Here is a 21,969-nt window from a genome sequence, read left to right as displayed (position 1 = left end):
AGGTAAATTCTCAATCTAATTAAAATTAGCTCCACAATTACATGTGGATCTAACAGCAGCCAGTTGGAGCTCATGTCCACCAATCAAAACCCTACTTGCAGAATTAATTTGGGCGAAAATTAGCCTGCTCTACAAAAATGGGAGCCTGAATCGGATATAGAAAGTGTGTGGTTCTTTCTAAAGAAAATTCTCTAGAAATTACCATGCAGTATGGTACAAAATGACTATGATTTCACAATATCAGTCACGGTCTGTCAAAACATACTTTTAATTGTGTACAAATTCGATTTTGAATCGTAGTCTAAAGTTGACCATTAGAGTAATGCTACAAATTAAACTGTGGCGTGATACCTAATATTTAATTGATTTGAAAACGAGACTGTGTTTGGTATTTCCGGTTGTGTGCGAAAGGCGGACGTTTTGTTCTGAAAAATAGTGAATATTTTAGGTATGATTAATACGTTTAACAAAACAGATATCGCAGTATTAACCATCCTCACTGATCTGTAATGTTAATAGTGTGTTGCTGGATAAAACTAACGGAAATGTAATTGTCCTGATAGGTACACAAAACAAGTAGAACGCTAGTTTTTTGGTATCGTGAATCTGCGTTCAGTCACAGAATCTTGAGAAAGACATGGCTATTTTAGAAGTGATCACATGCGTGGGACTGGCGCGCCTTAATTTGGTCATCCGAAATATGCCCCCAAAAACGGTTTCCCAATTGTAAAAACCTGTTTCTAAATAATTCTAAATACACATGGTAACTTAAAATTCTGCTATTAATAAAAACATTTGGTCTATACTTATTCAAAATATAAACTTAAAACTACCACCTGCTTATTTGTAAAAAATCTGTTGCCAATATTTGTAAACAGTATTTTCCAAATTTATCTACACTGTAATCAGGGGTTGACTTAGTTTTACGCTATTCTGCAAATAGTAAATTTCGAAACGAAATAGTAAAACAATTCTTCCAATATTCCGTCATGAAAGTGAAAATAAAGCACGGAATACCGAAAAACGCCTACGACTATTCCGCTTACGGTTTTTCTTAGCTACATTTTTCTGCAGAACAAATCCTCGCGATACTAAGACCTTCTCTCATGCACTTACCGGTACAAAATAAATGTCTTTTTGATCGAGACTTATGTTTTGGAGTGAGTTCGTTTGTAATTCCAGCTAGTATGAAGTAATGCATAGACTGGTATATAAACAATTGTTCGCAGTGCTGTACAGGGCGACGTAGCACAGTCAGGAAAACTAGTGGTACATTAATATTTGAAGGGATAGTACATTTTTAGACGGAATAGTGTTTTTTGAAATTCACTATTCCTTTGGGATAGTGGTAAAAAAAAAAAAAAAATTCAACCCCTGGTAATAATACTAAAGTTACAAGATCGCAAATGCTGTTTATCCAACGTTATTAAAATTATTGATTCCCCAGTGGGGCACAAGCAGTACAAGTACAAAATTCTGCACCAAAGGTACACTCAAAACGGGTCATTTTTTAAAATCCAAATTAATAAACTTGATTAGAGTTGCAGTGAAATCCAGTAAAAAAAAATCCTGTTTTCAGGAGGCAAAACAAACTGTCCAAAATTATTTCAAGGACTGGAAATACTGGGCTGTATACATTTTTTCAAACCACCTCCTATGTTGAAAGATATTTAAACACTGAAATGTACAATGTACAGTCTTTGCCAGGAAAGGCGAGTGATTGCTCCACTCCACATTTGCCAAAAATAGTTTTAGACGAATGCAAAATGGGTTGGGTATAAATTGGACAAGAGCCTTGTGTATGGAATTTAATTTTATTTAGACAAAATTAGCCAGTGAGCCTCAACTCAGGCAAGCATTTAAAGCCAAGTATACCGAAAATACCCGTCAATATTGGTATTGAAGTTTCTTTTGTTTAACGACATCACTAGAGCACATTGATTTATTAATTGTTAGCTATTGGATGTCAAACTTACATGTATGATAATTTTGACATGTGCAGTCATATAGAGGAAACCTGCTACAGTACATTTTTTCATTAGTAGCAAAGAATCTTTTACATGCACCATCCCACAGACAGGAGGGCACATACTACAGCCTTTGAAGGAGAGCCCAATGGGCCCACCGACGAGGTTCGATCCTATGATATTGGTATTTTATCAATACCAAATACTGTACTGATACTGAGGTAAATCACCCACCAAAATACAGAACCTCAAATTTCGATACCACCCAGCTCTAGTTGTCCTAAACCACGTTTCAACATTAATCATTATGTTTTCAATTATTAGCACTAACATTTGAACAATTAGTAGGGTTTGAAATAGGAAGTAAAATGTGGCCTGCTGTTGTTATCTTTTAAAAAGCAGGCCAAAAGAAATATATCCTGCTCAGAAAAAACATGTTCTGCTGGAAGTAAGACAACATCGAATATTGGGTGAGGGGAGGGTTTGGTATGGTGTATGGAAAATAAATGTCCTCTAAGATACATTTTCAGGACTACATATAGCTCTGGATGACTGGGAAATTTTCACAAAATTATCTATTAAAGGAGCTCAATCACGGATTTAGTGGGCCTTATTCTCTAAATATGCATTATAAATGGAAATTACATTCATTTGGAATATCAAACCTAGTTACTGTATGATCCAAAACATTTTAATTGAACTACGGTCGAGGGAATTCCACGACACGTTTCATTTTTAAAATTTGGAAGTCTTCTTTTAAAAAGTCATAAAAATACGGAAAAACAGACTCGTAGTGATGAAACTATATATACGACAACCGTATAATGTATTTGTGGATTTTATATAAACAATCGCCATGTATAGAGACTTGGCAAATGAGGGCCAGCTATATACATGGCAAATAATACAAAATATATTATTTCATGACGAAAATAACCGCAAATACGCTGAAATAAAATAGTAAACAGTCGGAACATGAACTCACCATTTATTATTATTATTAGGCGCGTGTGCAAATTATTTTGATTGGTTCGCAAAGTGGTATTTCGGTTTTAATGTATAGCGTAAAAAAACCAGTGTACTGTTACATGTTTTGTCGTCCAAAGGTTGACTACTTATTACTTAACCCAGTTGAATCCAGTTCTATGTGTAGGGACAAGTTCAGCCTGCCGTTTGTGCGTGTGTGCACGCACGTTAATCTTGCATTTTTATAGCCAAAACTCCTCCAGATAAAACACCGCCCCTCCACCCCAAAAAGGTAGCAGTAGGCTAATAATAGTAGTAGTAGTAGTAATTGTGTATTATTATTATTATTACATGTATTATAATGTTGGTAAAATGACGCTGCAGTGGGGTGGGTGGGTGTGGTTGTTACAGAAACGTTACATAAATTTAGAGGGGGACCCGGGAGTGGTTCTAAGCTTTACTAGTAGCCTATTAAAAAAGGTGTTTTGAGTTTTATTGGCCCATGCAGTTTTGAGCATTTGAAATGTGACTAAATACAGCAAAATAACCTTTTAGTCATATTTATTTACAGTAAAATTAACTTTTTTTACAAAATTAAGTAAGCCGCCTCAAAACTGCAATCAGTGAAAAATTATTAAGTTCAAGCCCTGTTGTTAGTTTGTGTACTGTCCGTAGTTAGTGTACTGTCCGTAGTTAGTTTCTCTTTCAGTTAATCTACCTCGGCCGCTGATCATTTGTAATTGTTATTTTTATTTATTTATTTCATAATAATCATCATCATCATCATCATTATTATTGCTATTATTATTTATTTATTTATTATTTATTTATTTATTAATTATAATTAAGTTTTTGTTAGTACTGTAGGGATAATATGACGCTATTCATATATCTATGGAAAACATACACAAAAGGGTCCGCTAAATTCATATACTCCCCCACTCCGTTCCCTGTTCAGAAAATGCACTGTACGTACCGTACTTAGTATGTATTCCTCCTGTTCCAGATGGTTCGGTAATATGGATCAATTAAATACAGTGAAACCCCTCAATACCGAACATCCATGGGACCAAGTAAAATGTCCGGTTTTCAGAGGTGTCCGGTTTTCAGGGGTCTGCCTGGACGGTAATACCTTCCGTTCTCCATAAAATAGGGAAAATGTTAAAGTGTTTTAAAACAAGAACAACAAGAATATATTGAAAAATGGTGCATTTATGAGCATTTAGAAAAATAAAAACATCCATGGGAGTAATATTGAATAAAAAATACATTAAAAAGTCCACAAATTGTCAATCAATCGATAAATCGGCCTACGTTGAGAAACGTATCCATCGATGTCTGTTGTCTTTCACATCTGTGTTTAACAATGGTTGCCTGCGTTAAACTTTCTAATTTCTGTTCATCTTTCTGTATTGCAAAGTCCTTTAAAATCTGAAGCATGTTCAACACGTCAGGATAGCTGAGATCGTTTCCCAGAACAGATACATCTTGTTCGGATTCGTTGTCGCTTCCGTCATTGGGTATTTCGTCCCCACGGAAGTTGGCCACTAGTTCTCTCTCCCACTCGTTTGTGCAGTCTTCAATCGGCACGTCATCGTCATGTTGAAAATCGACATGAAAATGAAACACTACTAACATCTAATCGACTACACAAAGCCAACATATACTTTTGCTTACTCTTTATTTCGCTAAACAAACGTTTAAAAAAACCCCAACACATTCACACAATAGGAAGGCATAGACTGGTATATAAACAATTGTTCGCAGTGCTGTACAGGGCGACGTAGCACAGTCAGGAAAACTAGTGGTACATTAATATTGATAAGTGTTAAAAGATGTGTAAATCACGGGACCGTGGAAAACGTCCGGTTTTGAGGGGATTCCGGTTTAAAGGGGGTCCGGTGTTGAGGGGTTTCACTGTACATGTACTTATTTACCGCCTATATACATTTTTGCTATGAATATAGCCAGCCCTCGTTAGTGGAGGCTATAGACACGACCTTCGTATATATAGTCACATCATATATAAACACCGTCTAGTTCAGAATATTCTTTAAAAATGTAACAATTCCTATCCCAAGTCAGCTGTTATGGCATATTTTGTATAATGATGAATTTGACAAGGTGGAAAATGACGGTGTTGTAATCCAGATGTTTAAAGTTTTTCGCGTACGACTAACGATAAATTTACCTAAGATGCAAAGGCCTAAATAGTCAGGATTGTCGACGTTTAACATGCCTCTGTTACTAAAATAAATTAATGTATAAGCTTAATATCATTCAGTTCATGTTTTTATTAATTTTTAATAACATATTTTCATTGGGGTTTTTTTTCTTCTTCTATTTACCCTATGTCGCAGAGGACAGTCAAGCGTTCTCGTTACACGAGTTTGGTAAATAGTTTTGGCACTGCGGTTATTCGGGGAATGCCCGTCACGTGACTCAAAATAATACGTCACACCTCTGCAATTGTTACAACCCAGTTATTTTCTTACAAAATATCAATTATTACATGGAATTATTTCACCAATTGTTTTTCAAATTCACAATTGGCGAGTGACAGCTAGGCCTGATTTTAGAGCATTATGGAATTAAAATATATAACAGATTCACTTGTAAGCTAAGTAACAGATGACGTACTGTACATAATTGTGTTACAAAATATTGAAATGTCTTTTGGGGGGAAAAAGGTCTGCGATAGTGCAGTAGTTTTTGCAGGTGAATTTCTAAAGAATGGTCTGCATGTTGCTTTTGGAAGGCCAGTATTTCGAGCCATGCAACTGGCCCCATATGTTTAACATACGGTACATGTGTCTGGTTCTTGTTGCAGATCATGGCTCCCAATAATGCCCTGACGATATGGGGCAATGAGAAGACGATGAACCTGAACACACTGCTGTTGACAAACATTCAGTCGTCGCCATACTTCAAAGTCAATTTGTTTGACCTCAAGACCTATCACGAGGTCATAGACGAAATATACTACAAGGTAGGTAAGAATTCAGTTGTGCACTTTGTTTTTTTGAATGATCATCCAACATCGTTCTCTTTCAGGGCTTCTAGATTGCATCATAGTCGAGGCAATAAACATTGTGTCCAAATAGCATATATATGCCTAAATTAAGTACAAACTTGCTGACCTCAAAATATTTCGCCTCAAAACCACTGAAATGTTAAATTTAATTACATTAAAATAACTAGAAATGCATTTCTAAATATGGACAACTCTCCAGCAGCTGTTAATGCCAACCGGCCTCAGTGGCGTCGTGGCAGGCCATCGGTCTACAGGCTGGTAGGTACTGGGTTCGGATCCCAGTCGAGGCATGGGATTTTTAATCCAGATACCAACTCCAAACCCTGAGTGAGTGCTCCGCAAGGCTCAATGGGTAGGTGTAAACCACTTGCATCGACCAGTGATCCATAACCGGTTCAACAAAGGCCATGGTTTGTGCTATCCTGCCTGTGGGAAGCGCAAATAAAAGATCCCTTGCTGCTAATCGGAAGAGTAGCCCATGTAGTGGCGACAGCGGGTTTCCTCTCAAAATCGGTGTGGTTCTTAACCATATTTCTGACGCCATATAACCGTAAATAAAATGTGTTGAGTGCGTCGTTAAATAAAACATTTCTTTCTTTCTTTTTTCTGTTAATGCCAATACTGAACTAAAACAACTTTCCTGCGCTTAGAAAAGATAAAAGTCCCTGTTTTGCCCAAATTAGTGAGATCTAAAGCAGTCCTTACAAGGTCTGTCGCATTTATGTATGTACATACATATATTCTGCAATGCCTACTTTTTTCGCGACAACTTTAAAAAATGGGACATTGCGGGGTTTTTTTTTTACCCAGTATAAAGGCAACAGCAACAAACTAACCTGCCTTAATTGTGTCATGTAATACATAATTTTAAAGCATATATTGAAATGTAAACAAAAATAACCTACAAAATAAATACACCACTGTAGGTAAAATAATCAATTTGATTGTGTTATGTAATGCATATTTTTAAAGCATATATTGAAATGTAAACAAAAATAACCTACAAAATACACCATTGTAGGTAAAATAATCAATTTGATTCAATAATTCAAATTTCTCTGAGATGCTGGATTTTATTCTAAATTTTAATTTTACCTACTTGTGATATTTGTATTGTTTGCACAGCTCTATACATTGTGTTTCAAATTTAACTTTTGAATTTTTATATTGATGTTTATCATCACTTCATTTATATATACATGTAGCTCACATGTTTTTCGTGAAGGGGTGTCATTAAACATTCGTTCATTCATTTATTTATTTGTTGCATTCACATTTAGACTTGTTGTTAAGCTCATGTGAACTAAATGTTTAATTACAGTAAGAACATTGTGAACAAAAAATTAATGAAAACTTGAATATTTAAATTTTATACATTGATCAGATTTCAATATACATTGATTTTAAATGTACATGGGAAGTGAATCTTAATTTTGACTGTTGATATATAGTGATTTCCCTAGAAATTTGGCAAGGCATGGTAGACCAAACACTTTGGGGGTATTTTTACCATTTTGCGAGGCACTTGTTTTTCATTAAAAATGCACAAAAATTAATTGAAATAAACATTAATGTAATTTATGTGCTTGCTTTAATAAATGAATGGCAAAAGATATAAAAGGCATATTTTATTAATTAATAATACCTTTTTGAGTGTTTTTTTAAAGGCAATTTTACAATTAATTACTGAAAAAGGCTTGTTTAATCTCAGGGCAGCATGGTGCTGATTAAGGCAAGATGGTGCTAGACTATTGAGGCATGGTGCTGCACCATGCTAAAACAAGCTAGGGAAAACACTAATGTATTTGTACTACGTGTACATGTACTTCTTTCGTGTTAAGTTATTATCAGTGTGTTCAGCTGTTGTGTTGAAAGTACATGTGTAACACTCCTGTGTCGTTCTTATTTGCAGGTGACACATCTTGAGCCATGGGAAAAGGGAAGTAGAAAGACAGCAGGTCAAACTGGGATGTGTGGAGGGGTAAGTAGCATTATCAGAGCAGTACTTTATTTTGTCAATTAGTTTCTGACATTTTTGTTGTTGACAATTGGTAGTCTCCGGGTCCCCTCGAGGCGACATTTATCAGTTAATGGTGACTGAATTTTACATATATAGTTGGGTGATCATTAACTTTCCAAATTGTGTATCTTTCAAGCATAAACTATATTAAATAAGAAAAATGCTTAATGCAATCATTAGAGAGCTAGTGACAATTTATTTTAACTGGTCCTTCTGGCCACAGTGATTTTTAAACTAAGTTTCAACCTGATAAAAGATATATTGTGTATTTTTGTTTTTATTTTTGTTGCACAGTTTTCATAATAATACGGTGAATGCACGTTTATCGTGCTAGGGTGTCATTAAACCAGAATTCACATAACCAGTGAAAAGTACCCAAACATTTTCATTAATTAGGGCTAGCTCCGGGTGAGCAAAACATTTTGCCAGATTGTCTGTTCAACTTCAAAAATTACATCAATGAAGTTATTTTCTTTAAAATTATTACATTAAATTCTTTCGCCAAATTAAAATAAAATTTGCCAACTGGTTTCAAAATTTGCAATTGGCGAATTTGTTGATTGCCAGAGCGAGCCCTGTATTTTAATCTAAAGGTCTGTTCTAGATACTAGAACATTTACTGGGCCCCGTTTTACGAAGTGATCTTAGCACTAAGATCACTGTATGTGCATAACTACCTTACGCCCTTAAGGTGATCTTAGCACTAAGATCACTTCATAAAACGGAGCCCTGGATTGATACCACAATGGAAGAAACCTCATTAAAATGTGTGAGTGTGACATCTGTCGGTGTAATCATATAGTTCCATGAGAACTTGTTAAATGTGCTCAGTGTAATGGTATCGAGGATGGTTTTGTTGTAGGTTCGAGGTGTGGGAGCTGGCGGCATTGTGTCCAGTGCTTTCTGCTTGTTGTACAAGTTATTTACTCTCCGGCTGACGAGAAAACAGCTGATCGGACTGATAACACACTCTGACTCGCCATACATCAGAGGGCTTGGTTTCATGTACATACGGTCAGTAGACGACACTAAATACTTTCATCTGTACAGATCTTTGTCAGACGGGGTGGGATCTTGTTCACTTGATAAGAGCACAGGCCTGATGTGCTGTGGTTGTAGGATCTAGGAAATTCTGCTAAATTCCCAGCTTGAGTAACATTCAGGAAACATGATAAACATTTCTTAAACTGATAGATTTAAAAGCAGAGTTTGAGGAAAGATTGAGGTGGGTAGCTTCTGACAATAACAGGTCCATATGATATTTGTGGCTCAGCCTATAGCAGTTTATGAACCTAAATTGGTAATCACTTTCATCACAGAGATGTTTTACAATTTTAAAAATTCATATAATGATACGAACAGGTTTTTTTATAGACACCCTGATACATTAACATTTACATTGAATTCAACACAGCACATGTGGTGTACCTACAAAATGTAAAATATACTATTTCCAATGAGACCATAAAATCCAGACCACACACATCCATTGTGAATGCTATTGTTGGAAATGGTGTATTTTAATTTTTGTAGTTAACTGCAGTTGCCATGTCGCATAAAATGTGAATGAGCCCTGAAATAATTAACGGTTTCACAAAATCTCGGAACATTATTTAATTAGCAGTTGTGTCCCCAGAAACCCACCCACCCATCCACATTCCAGTTGGACTGATTGTTGGGCATGAAATACTTCAAACATGTAATTGCAAAACCTGGTTCAGTGAATAAGAATATGACGGCAATTTTTTTATTTAGCAGCAAAGTGTGTTTTATATACTGTGTATTTACTTCGCGACACTTTTTTTCTTCAACAAAGTAAGTTAAATTTCAGAGTTCAACAAATGTTTGAGAAAGTCACTAGCCATCACAGAAGCTTTGGCTAGTGCCCTATGTATTATAGTACTACAGTCAATAATTTCCATTAGTCCAGACCAAAATTTTACTAGCTGTGACCGAGGGTTAGTGGATTTGTAGAACCCACTAATTTTCGAAAGCTCAATGGTTCATCACATAAACAAATGGCAGTTTGCATGAATTTACCAACTGACACACGCAGAATGACGGTTCTCATGTGCCCTGTGTTCGCTAACTGTTATTGTTTGTGTTTCAGATACACCCAGCCTCCTGCAGACCTGTGGGACTGGTATGAAGACTACCTTTACGACGAGGAGGTAATTTGATCTGCAAACTAATTAGATGTCAAATATTTATGTATTAAATGGATCTTAAGTTTTTAATAATACAGCAAGTAATTGATGTTACGGGCCGTATACAGTTAATGGACATTTTTATGAGTATAAATCATGTACTCAACTGCTCCTGAAAATGTGAACAGTCGCTTTAATGCTAAGTAATTGATATCACTTATTTAGACAGGTGCATATGTTATTGTTGACGATGTACAAGCTGTCATTATTTAATACAGAAAATTCTATGGATACTTGTATGATATAGCTGTAATAGTTATTCAGTGGGGCATCTTGCTTCTGTTACGTCATAGCATGAATACACAAGGTAGGAATTGAATATCAATTATTATATTTTTAGCAGTGGATTTCTTTTGTAGCATAATTTAATGGTTTTGGTACCTATTTACTGTCTTTAAAATGTTAATATGAAAAAAATATATAATATGAACTTTTTTAATGTCATATCTTCATAATATACTGATGGGGAACAAAATAAGGAATCACACCAGCACTAACAGCAAAGAGTGACTGCAACAAAAACCCTCATCCATGACATGAGTTTGTTCAACAAGAACATTACAGTAAAGATGTCAATTCCACATTACTGACATTCAACCCTCTATATGTATTTTATACAGATGTAACAACACTAACAGTAATAGTGATTTGTATTTGGTCTGTAATACCAAGTGATCCCTTATTTTGTCTCTCTCAGTATATTTAACTTGTAGCTTGACAGGGTTTCTGCTAGAAAGAAATGTTTGGGTATGGTGCTATGGAATTGAATATTAACAATGTGTGTGCTGAATACAACTGCAGTATCCCAGAGAAAAAAAATCGGTTTAGGATTAAGGTTAATAAATTTATACAGTAATGATAAGAGTCATTATATTTGTCAAAGGTTAACTTAAACAAAATTAAATTTTCAAAAAAAATTGGGTGTGGCGCCATACCTGTTTTACCATCTGGCAAGAAACCCTGCTTGACTATTTTCTGTACAAGTTGTGTTTGAATGAACTGTTATGTTAAATTTTGTTGTAACTGCAGGCTGGGTGTTGCTCTAAGCCATAACGTACCAGAGCGTCCGACCAGGCAGTCGTCAGATAGTCATCCTAGTGGGGCCTCGACTTGAGGTTAACACTCAATGCTATCCTTTATTTATTATATTATTATAATAATAATTATACATTTAGTGTGTATTAATAATTACCTGCAATGTTCTGTCAGTTAATTCTTACAAGCAGGGTATGTCATCAAATCAAACATACACAAAAACCTACAACATACCAGATGTTAAAATATATAATTATACCTTTATCATTAATAACTTTCGAAATAGTTAAGTCAGAGTGTTTTTTTCTGTGTACCTATCTGTTAAATATGCTGTGCTGATGAAAATTAATGTTTGTTTTGTTTAACGACATCACTAGAGCACATTGACTTATTCATCATTGGCTATTAGATGTAAAATGTAAAAAATGTGAAAATTTTTGGCATGTAGTCTTAGAGAGGAAATCTGCTACATTTTCCCGTTAGTAGCAAGTGATCTTTTATATACACCATCCCACAGACAGTATAGCACATACCATGGCCTTTGATATACCAGTCGTAGTACACTGGCTGGAATGAGAAATAGCCCAGTGGGGATCGATTCCAAACTGACCGCACAGTCCAGGATGGGACAGTATTTCAAAACTTTAAATAACCAGAATTCAGTTTATATGATTTGTACCTCGGTTACCAAGTTTTCACTTGTATTAATTATATTTATGTAACCAGTGGGTTGCCTAATTGTAAGACATACTACTGTTCTGTACTACATTGACATTTCAAAAGATTTTTTTAAACAAGTTGAAACATAGTGGTTCACCATGTAACCTATAGATCGGGTATGCCATACAAATTGAACACCAATTAGTCAAGAGGCGAGATATGGGTTTACTTTCCTAATGGGTGCAGTGGCGGTGTAATCTTTTGCATTAAAGTTTCGTGTTTATGTTAATTTCTAACAGACTATACGTCCTAGTTAAATGAAACTTGGTTTATAGTTGCACCTATGGATGTTCATCACAGAGGACCAAAACAGTTTGTGGTAGGCAAGACATTTAATTTGTTTTTCATCTTTAAAAGAACTAAATTAATCCTGAATGTCACAAATTGTAATCTTTATACACCAAATCAGTTTGTGGTAGGTAAGACATTTGTTTCTGTGGAATTGGTGTCCAAAAAAAAGTATTTTGCCACTTGTGTATAACCTTTGATCACAGTCTTGTCTTGTGTTAAGAATTATCCTGTATAGAGAAAGACATCTGGGGCCATATGCATGAGGAGCGGATAAAACTAAACGCGGATAGCGGCTAAACGCGGATTGTTAATCGCTTTTAAATTTATTCGCTTTTTGGTATGCATAAACGTAAATGACGTCGCGAATAGCTATCCGGCGGCGTTATTTTTAGATTGGGGGAACTCCTCGCCGCGCATGGCATTCTGGAACCGAACGTTGCGCTTACAGTGTACTTTTGTAAACAAAAAGAACAGTGTTTCGTTTAATATTTATAAATAAATAAAATATATAAATAAATGTATAAATGTATGAAATAAAATAAAATAAAATAAAATTAAAAAATAATAGGCCTAATACAAAAATAATAATGAAAATAAATAAAATTAAATACATAGTTATAAGAAGAAAAAAATATATAGCAATCCAGTTATTAACAGTCATTAAAAGTGCAGTATATATTTAGGAAGGGGTGCAAATTAAAAACAAATACTAATAAAATAGAGGGAAATAGTCTTGCCAAATAAATAAATAAATAAATAATGGGGGACCAAGATATAACACCCATGCATACTAATAAAATATAGAAATGCAGATTGAGAGGGAGATAACTGGAAAATAGGTCGAACACCAACCATAAGCGATTGGGGGTGGGGGGAGGAAATCTTCAAATTCGGGTAAAAACGAATAAACATTCGGGCAAAACGTTTCTCTATGTATTTCTATCATTCTACTGACAGTATTGTTTTTAACGTAACCCATGTGAAAGGAAGGAAGGAACTATTTTATTAACGACACACTCAAGACATTTTATTTACGGTTATATGGCGTCGGACATACGGGGAAGGACCACAAAGATATTGAGGGAGGAAACCCACTGTCGCCACTTCACAGGCTACTCTTTTCGATTAGCAGCAAAGGTTCTTTTATATGTACCATTCCATACAGAGGATAGCACATATTACAGCCTTTGATATACCAGTCGTGGTGTACTGGCTGGAGCGAGAAATAGCCCAGTGGGTCTTTTGACAGGGATGGACCCCAAACCGACTGCGCGAGCACTTTACCACTGGGTTACGTCCGAGAGAGAGAGAGAGAGAGAGAGAGAGAGAGAGAGAGAGAGAGAGAGAGAGAGAGAGAGAGAGAGAGAGAGAGAGAGAGAGAGAGAGAGAGAGAGAGAGAGAGAGAGAGACCCAGTCCTAGAGAGGGGGGGAGGGAGGGAGGGGAGAGGGAGAGAGAAATAAAGAAATATGCTACAGGTAAATATATAGATATACACACACATAGTTTTACACACACACACACACACACACTGTCTGCAGTACCGGTACCTGCACATTGACAGAATGACATTTGATACATCCATATTCGTTTTGTGGTTTGGCACCTGCTGAAGAGTTCTTGTCGGTCCATCTCACCAAATTGTTGACTGATGCATGTCTATAACATAAAATGAACACATACATAAATAAGTGAGTCAACGAATCAATGAAAGTAGCTTATATAATTATTATATATCTTGCAAATTTTTTCAATAAAAATAAAATTAAACTACTTGTTTCAGTTACAAAAACTATGTTCCACTAAAAGGGTAGCGTACACTACAGTACTGTGCATGGCCATTTCAATCATCCGGTGGTTTAATATTATTTACGCTGACAATTTAGTGAAAATCTAAAACTTTATTTGCTTACCTTAGGCTAGTTGTTTGACAAGCCGTTGTTTATGTTCCCAGGCATACCCACCCCAATAAAGACATACAGATTAATTTCTATATTTCCATTTTTGTATGTTCCCCAAATAACCTTCCCATTTTTGGATAAGTTGTCGACGTGTTTTCGTGAACAACATACATGTATGACGTAATCAAAATTCGTGCTTACGTTGTTTGAAGTTAAAAAGAAATAGGAAGTACAATGCCAATGGGAGGGTTTTTGATGGGGGGTGGTTTTCGATAGGTTACATTAAAAGATTGAAGACAATGCATGGCGATGTGGCAAATACAAACAGACTGAATTTAATATGTAATAATTATTACATAAAAACAAGTTCCTCACCGATCAGTTACCGTAGACATATTGAAAGTGTTGCAAACTTGTACTTTTGTAGATTTTTGACAGCGATGTTAACACGCCCAACCGACTGGACACTTCGATGTTTCCTGATATTTCATCTGTGATCTTCAGAATATCTTGTTGTTCAAATTTAAATTCTTCATGTTTTTCCACATTATAAAACGTGTCAAATTGCTTTGTTCGATCAAGAAATGACCAGTTTTGTCGACATATTTGCCTGTTTCTGAATCGCAACATACCAGCGCGGCCATTTTCCTTTCAGACTTATCCAGCGGATAGGTCTTTATACGGAGAAAATGTAGCGAATAATGTTATTCGCGTTTAGGCTATTCAGGGAGCTCTATCCTGCCGTCATGCATACCAAATTTCCCCACTTATCCGGCGGATAGGCACTATTCCCGGATAGTGGACTTATCCACCCCTCATGCATACGGCCCCAGGTGGATTACATTTAAAACATTATAATTGTTTTTACACAAGTTTGTAACCCAACTTTGTGGGCAGGACATAGCCCAGTGGTAAAGTGCTTGGCTGATGCATGGTCGTTCTAGGATCGATCTCCGTCAGTGGGCCCATTGGGCTATTTTTGGTTTCAGCCAATGCTTCACGGCTGGTGTAACAAAGGCAATGGGATGCTGCATACAAAACATCCCTTGCTGCTAATCAAAGAGTAGCAACTAGTTTAATCTCTCATCTGTGTGGTCTTTAACGATATGTCTGACACCATATAACCATAGTTAAAATGGTTTGAGTGTGTCATAAAATAAAACACTCCTTCCTGCCTTCCTTCATTATTGGGTATATACTTTATTGTTATTATTGTATAAAATATATTAATAGAAAATACATGTCATTGACTTCATGCATGCATTTGTCATTGCATTGTGTAATCATAAAGAAAATAATAACAAATCCCAATCAGTTCAAAAAGAGTGGATGATACATTACAAGTAACTAAATTGGTGTATACACTACACCATTATATAAACAACCACCTCATTATGTGAAAAAGAAGAAATACAGTAATTATATCTTCAAATATTCTGTTTGCACCTGCTTTAACCTTGTACACTTATTTTTCACAGTGCATTATGTCAGTTAGAATTATTTTGTAGGGGTCATTTGCTCAGAATAGTTTGCATTTGTAAACTTGCATTTAGTCATGAATCGTGCCTGGTTGCTCTTAATAAAACGTAGCTATACTGCATTGAAATAGGAAGATGAGAAAAAAAGGCACAAAGGGTTAGATTTCAGTACCTGTTTCTAAATAAGTTTTGTGGTACATTGTTCCGGCTAGAGCAAGACCCAATTTCATTACAAATCTAGACATGTATATAATTACATTTCGATATTGATATCATTCTAAATTGCCTCATTTCTGTTTTTCTCTAGGAAGTTGATGTGAAAGCGGGTGGTGGTCACGTGATCACGATTGGCGATCTGGTTCGTCAGTATCTCGTCAAACTGGAGTGGTACTCGACACTGTTCCCCCGCATTCCCGTGCCCGTTCAGAAGGTCATTCAGGAGAAGCTGCGGGAAAACCCGCCCGTTCATGTCGCCAAGCCAACAGAAGACGAGCCGCCCAGTCGACCAGAACACCCACGTCTGGAGAGCGTGTCGTTTGGCGAGGCCGAGCGCGTGTCTCACAAGAGACACAGGTGAGTTCAAAGGTGATGAACCAATTATAGCTTTACTTTATTGGAAAAATGTTGGGATGGGGTTTTTGTAGTTGTTGTTTTAAATGCTTCATCTGTGTACAGGGTTCTTACATGTCCTGGAAATCCTGGAATGTCCTTGAATTTTGTGATTTTAGAATCGAGGCGTGGAATGTCCTGGAAAAAGCATTAAAGTTTATTGTGTCCTGAAAATTTAGGCAAAAAATTTGGTGGTTTATTTTTCCCTGACTTTACTTTTGTTGTTCTCATGACCTGTCTAAATTTAGACCACAATTTCTTCTAAAAACATTCATTGATTGAACATTTCATGTTCTGGAAAAATAACAAAAAGTTCTGGAAGTGTCCTTGAATTTTATGTTTTTACAAGTGTAAGAACCCTGTGTATCCTAAACTTTAATCTAAGACTATACTGGGTTCATGCAGGTCAGAAATCCTGGAAATCAATTTGAAAAATGTTAAAAGTGTTTTTCTGGGGGGTGGGGGGGTGGGGGTTGGTTTGGTTTTTGATATTTAAAAATAACAAGAGATGGGCAAGTCTCATCAGTTTAATTATTACAGTATAGGGATTGGGGTGGGGGGGGTGGAATCCTTTAAAAGATCCTTAAAAAAAATCTTTTTAGATAGCCCTTGAAATTTGTTTGAGAACCGTATGGGCCTTTTGATTGTAGTATTTTATTATAATGGAAATGATTCAGGGGTTTAAGCTGCTGTGTAGAAAATTCAAATTACAGTTTATTTTGGCGACTGAATTAGTTTGCCAAAAATAAATTGATAATTGGCATGTTTCATAAGCCTGACCTACAACCAAAACTCAGGATTTCAGAAAAACAAGTTTTAACATTAAAAAAAATTCTGAAAAGTATAATAAATTACTTTTATAATTTTTATTTATTTGTTTTCTTTTCCAAATGATATAGCTTTCCATTAATCCTGTAACATGTATGTTCCCTGCCAAAAACAATACTGAAATAAATATTTTTATTGTAAAGTGGTGATTACTCTTTAATTTTTGCAAAGAGAAGACATAACCAGATATAATTGTCATCCTTGATCTATAAACTTCTGCATACTCTGTTTTATTTACAGTTACTCTTTAATATCACCTTACTATTAATAGTATTATTATATTTATTATACTGGTTTGAAATGACATAACAAGTATAATGTTAGTCCCAGTTCTTCTGTCTGCAGTTTAATGTTTCATACGAAGTTGCTGTTATAGTACTGATCATTTTGATTGCATATCGAGTATTATTTCAGCCCCAGTGACGACAGACGAGCACCACCAAGACACAGATCCCCCCGGCGATCGCCACCTCGGAGATCCCCTCAGTCATCATCATCCCGACGCAGATCCCCCCGGCCCTCTCCCGTACAGAGGTCTCCACATCATCGGTCCCCTCGTAGATCACCGCCCCGCCGGTCCCCACCGTCCCGACACCACTCACCACCTCGGAGAGATCGCTACCATTCCCACGATGACGATTTCGCAAGGCAGCTGGAGAGAGAGCGGAAGAGGCAGCAGAGAGAGAAGGACAAAGTGTGGACGGGAAAGGATCACGGGAAGAAACAGCCTGGAAGTCGAGAGAAGCGGCGGTCACGGTCCAAGAGTCGTGAGAGAAAAGAGAAGTCAAAACACAGGTCACGGTCACGGTCGAGGTCACGGGCTCACAAACACAGAGACAGAGGCAGCGGTGATCGGAATCAGAGACTGGTTGATGATAATGGACATTGCTGATGCAGCTCAGTTTTAGCTCACACATTTCAGCCTTTTATTATTTTTTTTCTCCCTCTCTTTTTTTTTTTTTGAATTGAGCGTTATGTATCCTGGATGACTGGGAACATTTTTGTTCACAATCATAACATGTTCAAATCTTGGACTTAATTTTGAACAAAACATTTCACCCTTCATTTTGTCGGCACATGACTTGAACAGTAAATAAGAATGTGTTCTTTGCACAAGAAGTTGTGCTTTTTACTTTTGCAATCTTTGTACAATTATGAACTGCAATAGCCGATATTCGTTTCATGTTTAAGAAGCTGACATCATTTTGAATAGAAGACTCAAGTTCACTGTACATACCATTATTCTATATTATTGTATTAAATGCTGTCACATTACATATCTTCTGTTGTGATGAAAATCGAAAGTAACTATTTTCCTTAAGTAAACTCTTTGAAGGAATTTGAATGTGATTAAAAATATATCAGGGTTATCCAACCTCTGCAGTTAACAATCGGCAATGCTGTGGATTTTTTAATTCTCCACAGCACTGTTTTCCTTTGGACTATATTCAAGGTTGTTGGGGTTTTTCAATGGCATGTTTATTTTGCCATGGACATTTTCTTAATTGCAGGGGTTGTTATCTGAAATAGATCAGATGAATTGTTTTATTAATGTTTTATAGTGTAGTACATTATGGATGGAGCAAACGGTAATGCCTACATTAAGATCTGACCTGGGAACGTAGGAAATAAATTAGCCTTAAATAAGTCATACAGTCATTGTGAATATCATCCTCATTGTAATAGTTCCTAGCAATTGATAGCATAGACAGAAGTTCTCCTTAGATTTGCATTAGTTCACAATAAATGTTTCAGTAGGTTTTATTTTTTAGTACTACCAAATAATAATAATAATAATAAATTCTTTATCTAGTGAGGGTAACACAGTTGGCAATAGCTAATCTTCCCCGAGGCCCTCAGGTACAAACAATACAGAATTACAATACATACATTTATGAACAAATAGAAAATACATATATGGTAATAAACATGTACAAATGATATTATTTTAGAAAATATTTCTTGAGTCTATATTTAAAAACAGCAGTATTTGGCAGTGACTAAGAGATGTTTTAAATGTCTTGAAAATAAGCACAATTTGATGGCTCTAAAGAAATTTGTTTTTGTGGGAAAGTATTTCATAATCCCTTTTGCATTCTGTATGTAATATAGTAAAACCCCTGTAAACCAAACGCCCATCGGACCAAGTGTTTATAAGTGGTATTCGGTTTATAGAGGTTAATTTCTGTACTAATAGTTAAAAAGGGACTATCAAAGACATCCAGTTTTGAGGGAATTCCCTATATATGTAAAACAGGATCTGCCTAACACTTAACACTAGTTTGAAATGTAGGACATTTTAAATGTTTCAGAGTTGTGTCCCTGTAATTATTGTACATGTCCATTGTTTTCTGTTGAGTAACTTACAATTGGATAGTCTTTATTTTAATGGGGTTTGGGACATAGCCTAGTAGTAAAGTGCTCATTTGATGCACATTCGGTCTAGGATTGATCCCCATCAATATAGCAAAGGCTGTGGTATGTGCTATCCTGTGTGTGCAATTGTGCTACTAATGGGAAAATGTAGCAGGTTTCCACTCTAAGACTATATGTCAAAATGACCATGGTTGATAAATTAAAGTTCTCTAGTGATGTCTTTAAACTAAACTAAAAGTTTAGCTTGATTTTAATTGTGTTTGATTTGACAAGTATTTTTTTTACATGAGCAGATGACTTGGGATTTGTTTTGTGTGGTGCATTGCTCTTTCTAAAAAAAGGGTGAAACTATCAGCACTGAATTGCACTATCGTAGTATAACATCTGTTTAATAGTAGGTATTTAATTAATGTCTGTAGGTGAAAATTCATTGAACTTGAAACATTGTTGATATATCTGTTAAGTGGTAAACAGTATATACACAGTCATACGTAGGTATCTCGAGGTTCAGAAATGGTTCCATGTCATAATCACAAATTAATTGGACATGATGCACTGCATGTAAAATGTTTGATAATGTTTGTAAGAAACTGGCAAACACATTGGAGTGACAGTGGTTTAATAAGTTGGATTCACATTGGTCAAGGAAAGTCGGGGGCCAGAAAAGACTGGGGCCATTTTACATGTAGTTGTCATTGAAAAAATAATTTTTTTTTTTTTTTTTTTAAATCCCCATTTAAAAAATAACACAAGAAAGGATCTGTATTGCTCATCAGAACGCTATAATGTTATTCAGTTATATTCATTATTGCATTATTCAAAATCAGGGCACCATATTTCATGTGGACCATTGTTCTGTTCGCATGGTGGTGACGCAAATTTAAAATTATGCCAAAAAACTATTTAGTTATGTGGTGATCTGGTAGGTTTTAAATTGACCGTTACAAATTATTTTAAAACAATTTCTAAACTGATTTTGGACACTTGAAAAATAATATTTGCAAAATCATTTTCTTGGAACATTAGTGTTGTACTCATGTGTTTCAAGTAGGTTACTCACAGGTTATGCAAATAATTTTTGTAACTGGACAATTGGTTATCTTGGTGAAAATTTCAGGTTACATAACATTTTGAGATATTGCTCCCTGCATCATCTCAAAAAATGTCATGGAAAATGTCATTGATTTTGGTTGACAGCACCACAACAGGTTTATCAAAGGTGTTAGTACTGTCATGTCCTGTCATGGAAAGTGCATATAAAATATCCCTTACTGCTAATGGAAAAATGTAGCGGGTTTCCTGTGAAGCCTACAAGTCAAACTACATATTTGACATTCAATAGCCAATGATTAATAAATCAATGTGCTCTAGTGTCGTTAAAACAAACTTTACGGGGGTTGACAGCAGTGTGTGTGTGCCCTGCAAGTGCAGCATATATAAGTACATTTTGAAGGGAGGCATGGTTGAAATATCTTAAAATATGTTACTCAGAGCATACCTTCTTCAGGTCACTGAATAATACTGTGTGATGTTTTTTGTTTTATACTGTGTAGAACAGGCCACCCCAACAACCCTCCAATGTTTCCTGGGGAGCTCTTGAACGTATCCAAGATGGGTGTGCTTGAACTTTCAGTCAATATAGGATGTTAAGATGGTTGATTGACATGCAGATATTGTTGTGATATCATGTGGCAGGTTTTAATTGGTCAACTACATGTAAGTCACCTGCCTGATGTCAGTTTTGCTTGGGTATTGTAAGTGTTCATGTATGTATATATTATATATTTTTAATAAAATTTACTGTCGCAGGAATTTGTATTTATTCAGATGTTTGACATTTTAACTTGGTATTTTCATGGACTCTTCATCCGTGTCTTTAATAATTTGATTTGTGCATTAGGCAACTTGGTATCTGGTTAATACAAATCCTGTCTTTTAGCTAACTCACATATGACTATACAATATGCATTAAAATATTGCGCTTTAGTTATTATTCTGTGATGGTTTAGGACAACACCTATCATCTTCCACACCAACGTGTTAGTTTTGGTAAATTTTAATCATACTTGCTAATAATAACACTGAAAGTTCATACTTTAGTTTAAATTATTTTTGGTCCATAAACAATAAACATCAATAAAACAACTTGCCCATATAAAATGGCGTCATCAGATATGTTCCCTGATGACGTCATTTTCAAGTTCATCAAGAAATTAACAAACTTCTGTTGCTACATCTGGACCAATGGGATTATGTTATATTGTAATGAATGAAACGGACATTTAATTATTAAAAACATTTCTTGTTTTAAGGGAATTCTGATTTACTCTGTGTCCGTGTTTTACGGCTTTCACTGAATATGTACGTAAATCCAGAATAGATTATTGAAGATCATTACTGACTGATAATCAGTTAAACCGTTGCCTCATTCATCCCATCCTTTTTTGAAAGCTAACCCCAACCAATTCCTCATGACTAGAACATCAAAGGCTGTGGTATGTGCTGTTAGTACATGAGAAAGTGCTTATAAAGGCGTAGT

At 35.7% G+C, this 21,969-nt stretch overlaps 1 protein-coding gene across 2 annotated transcripts; it reads left to right on the top strand.

Annotated features, from left to right (window-relative positions):
- The first annotated feature begins 383 nt into the window (after positions 1-383).
- Positions 384-18,329, top strand: LOC121382758 (pre-mRNA-splicing factor 38B-like). Of its 2 annotated transcripts, XM_041512337.1 has the most exons (7): positions 384-448; positions 5,764-5,922; positions 7,880-7,948; positions 8,850-9,001; positions 10,098-10,158; positions 15,925-16,190; positions 17,469-18,329. In XM_041512337.1, exons 2-7 carry the CDS (start codon positions 5,767-5,769, stop codon positions 17,944-17,946), a joined length of 1,182 nt encoding a protein of 393 aa, XP_041368271.1. In that variant the 5' UTR covers positions 384-448; positions 5,764-5,766; the 3' UTR covers positions 17,947-18,329. The 2 variants fall into 2 exon arrangements, with proteins under 2 accessions (XP_041368271.1, XP_041368272.1); XM_041512338.1 differs by lacking the exon at positions 384-448 and having other exon boundaries at positions 5,811-5,926.
- The last annotated feature ends 3,640 nt before the right edge of the window (positions 18,330-21,969 follow it).

Source organism: Gigantopelta aegis, chromosome 10 (genome assembly GCF_016097555.1).
Source record: "Gigantopelta aegis isolate Gae_Host chromosome 10, Gae_host_genome, whole genome shotgun sequence".
NCBI classification, from domain to species: domain Eukaryota; kingdom Metazoa; phylum Mollusca; class Gastropoda; order Neomphalida; family Peltospiridae; genus Gigantopelta; species Gigantopelta aegis.
The sequence above is the reverse complement of the archived record's forward strand: the minus strand, read 5'-3'. Positions and strand labels throughout refer to the sequence as shown.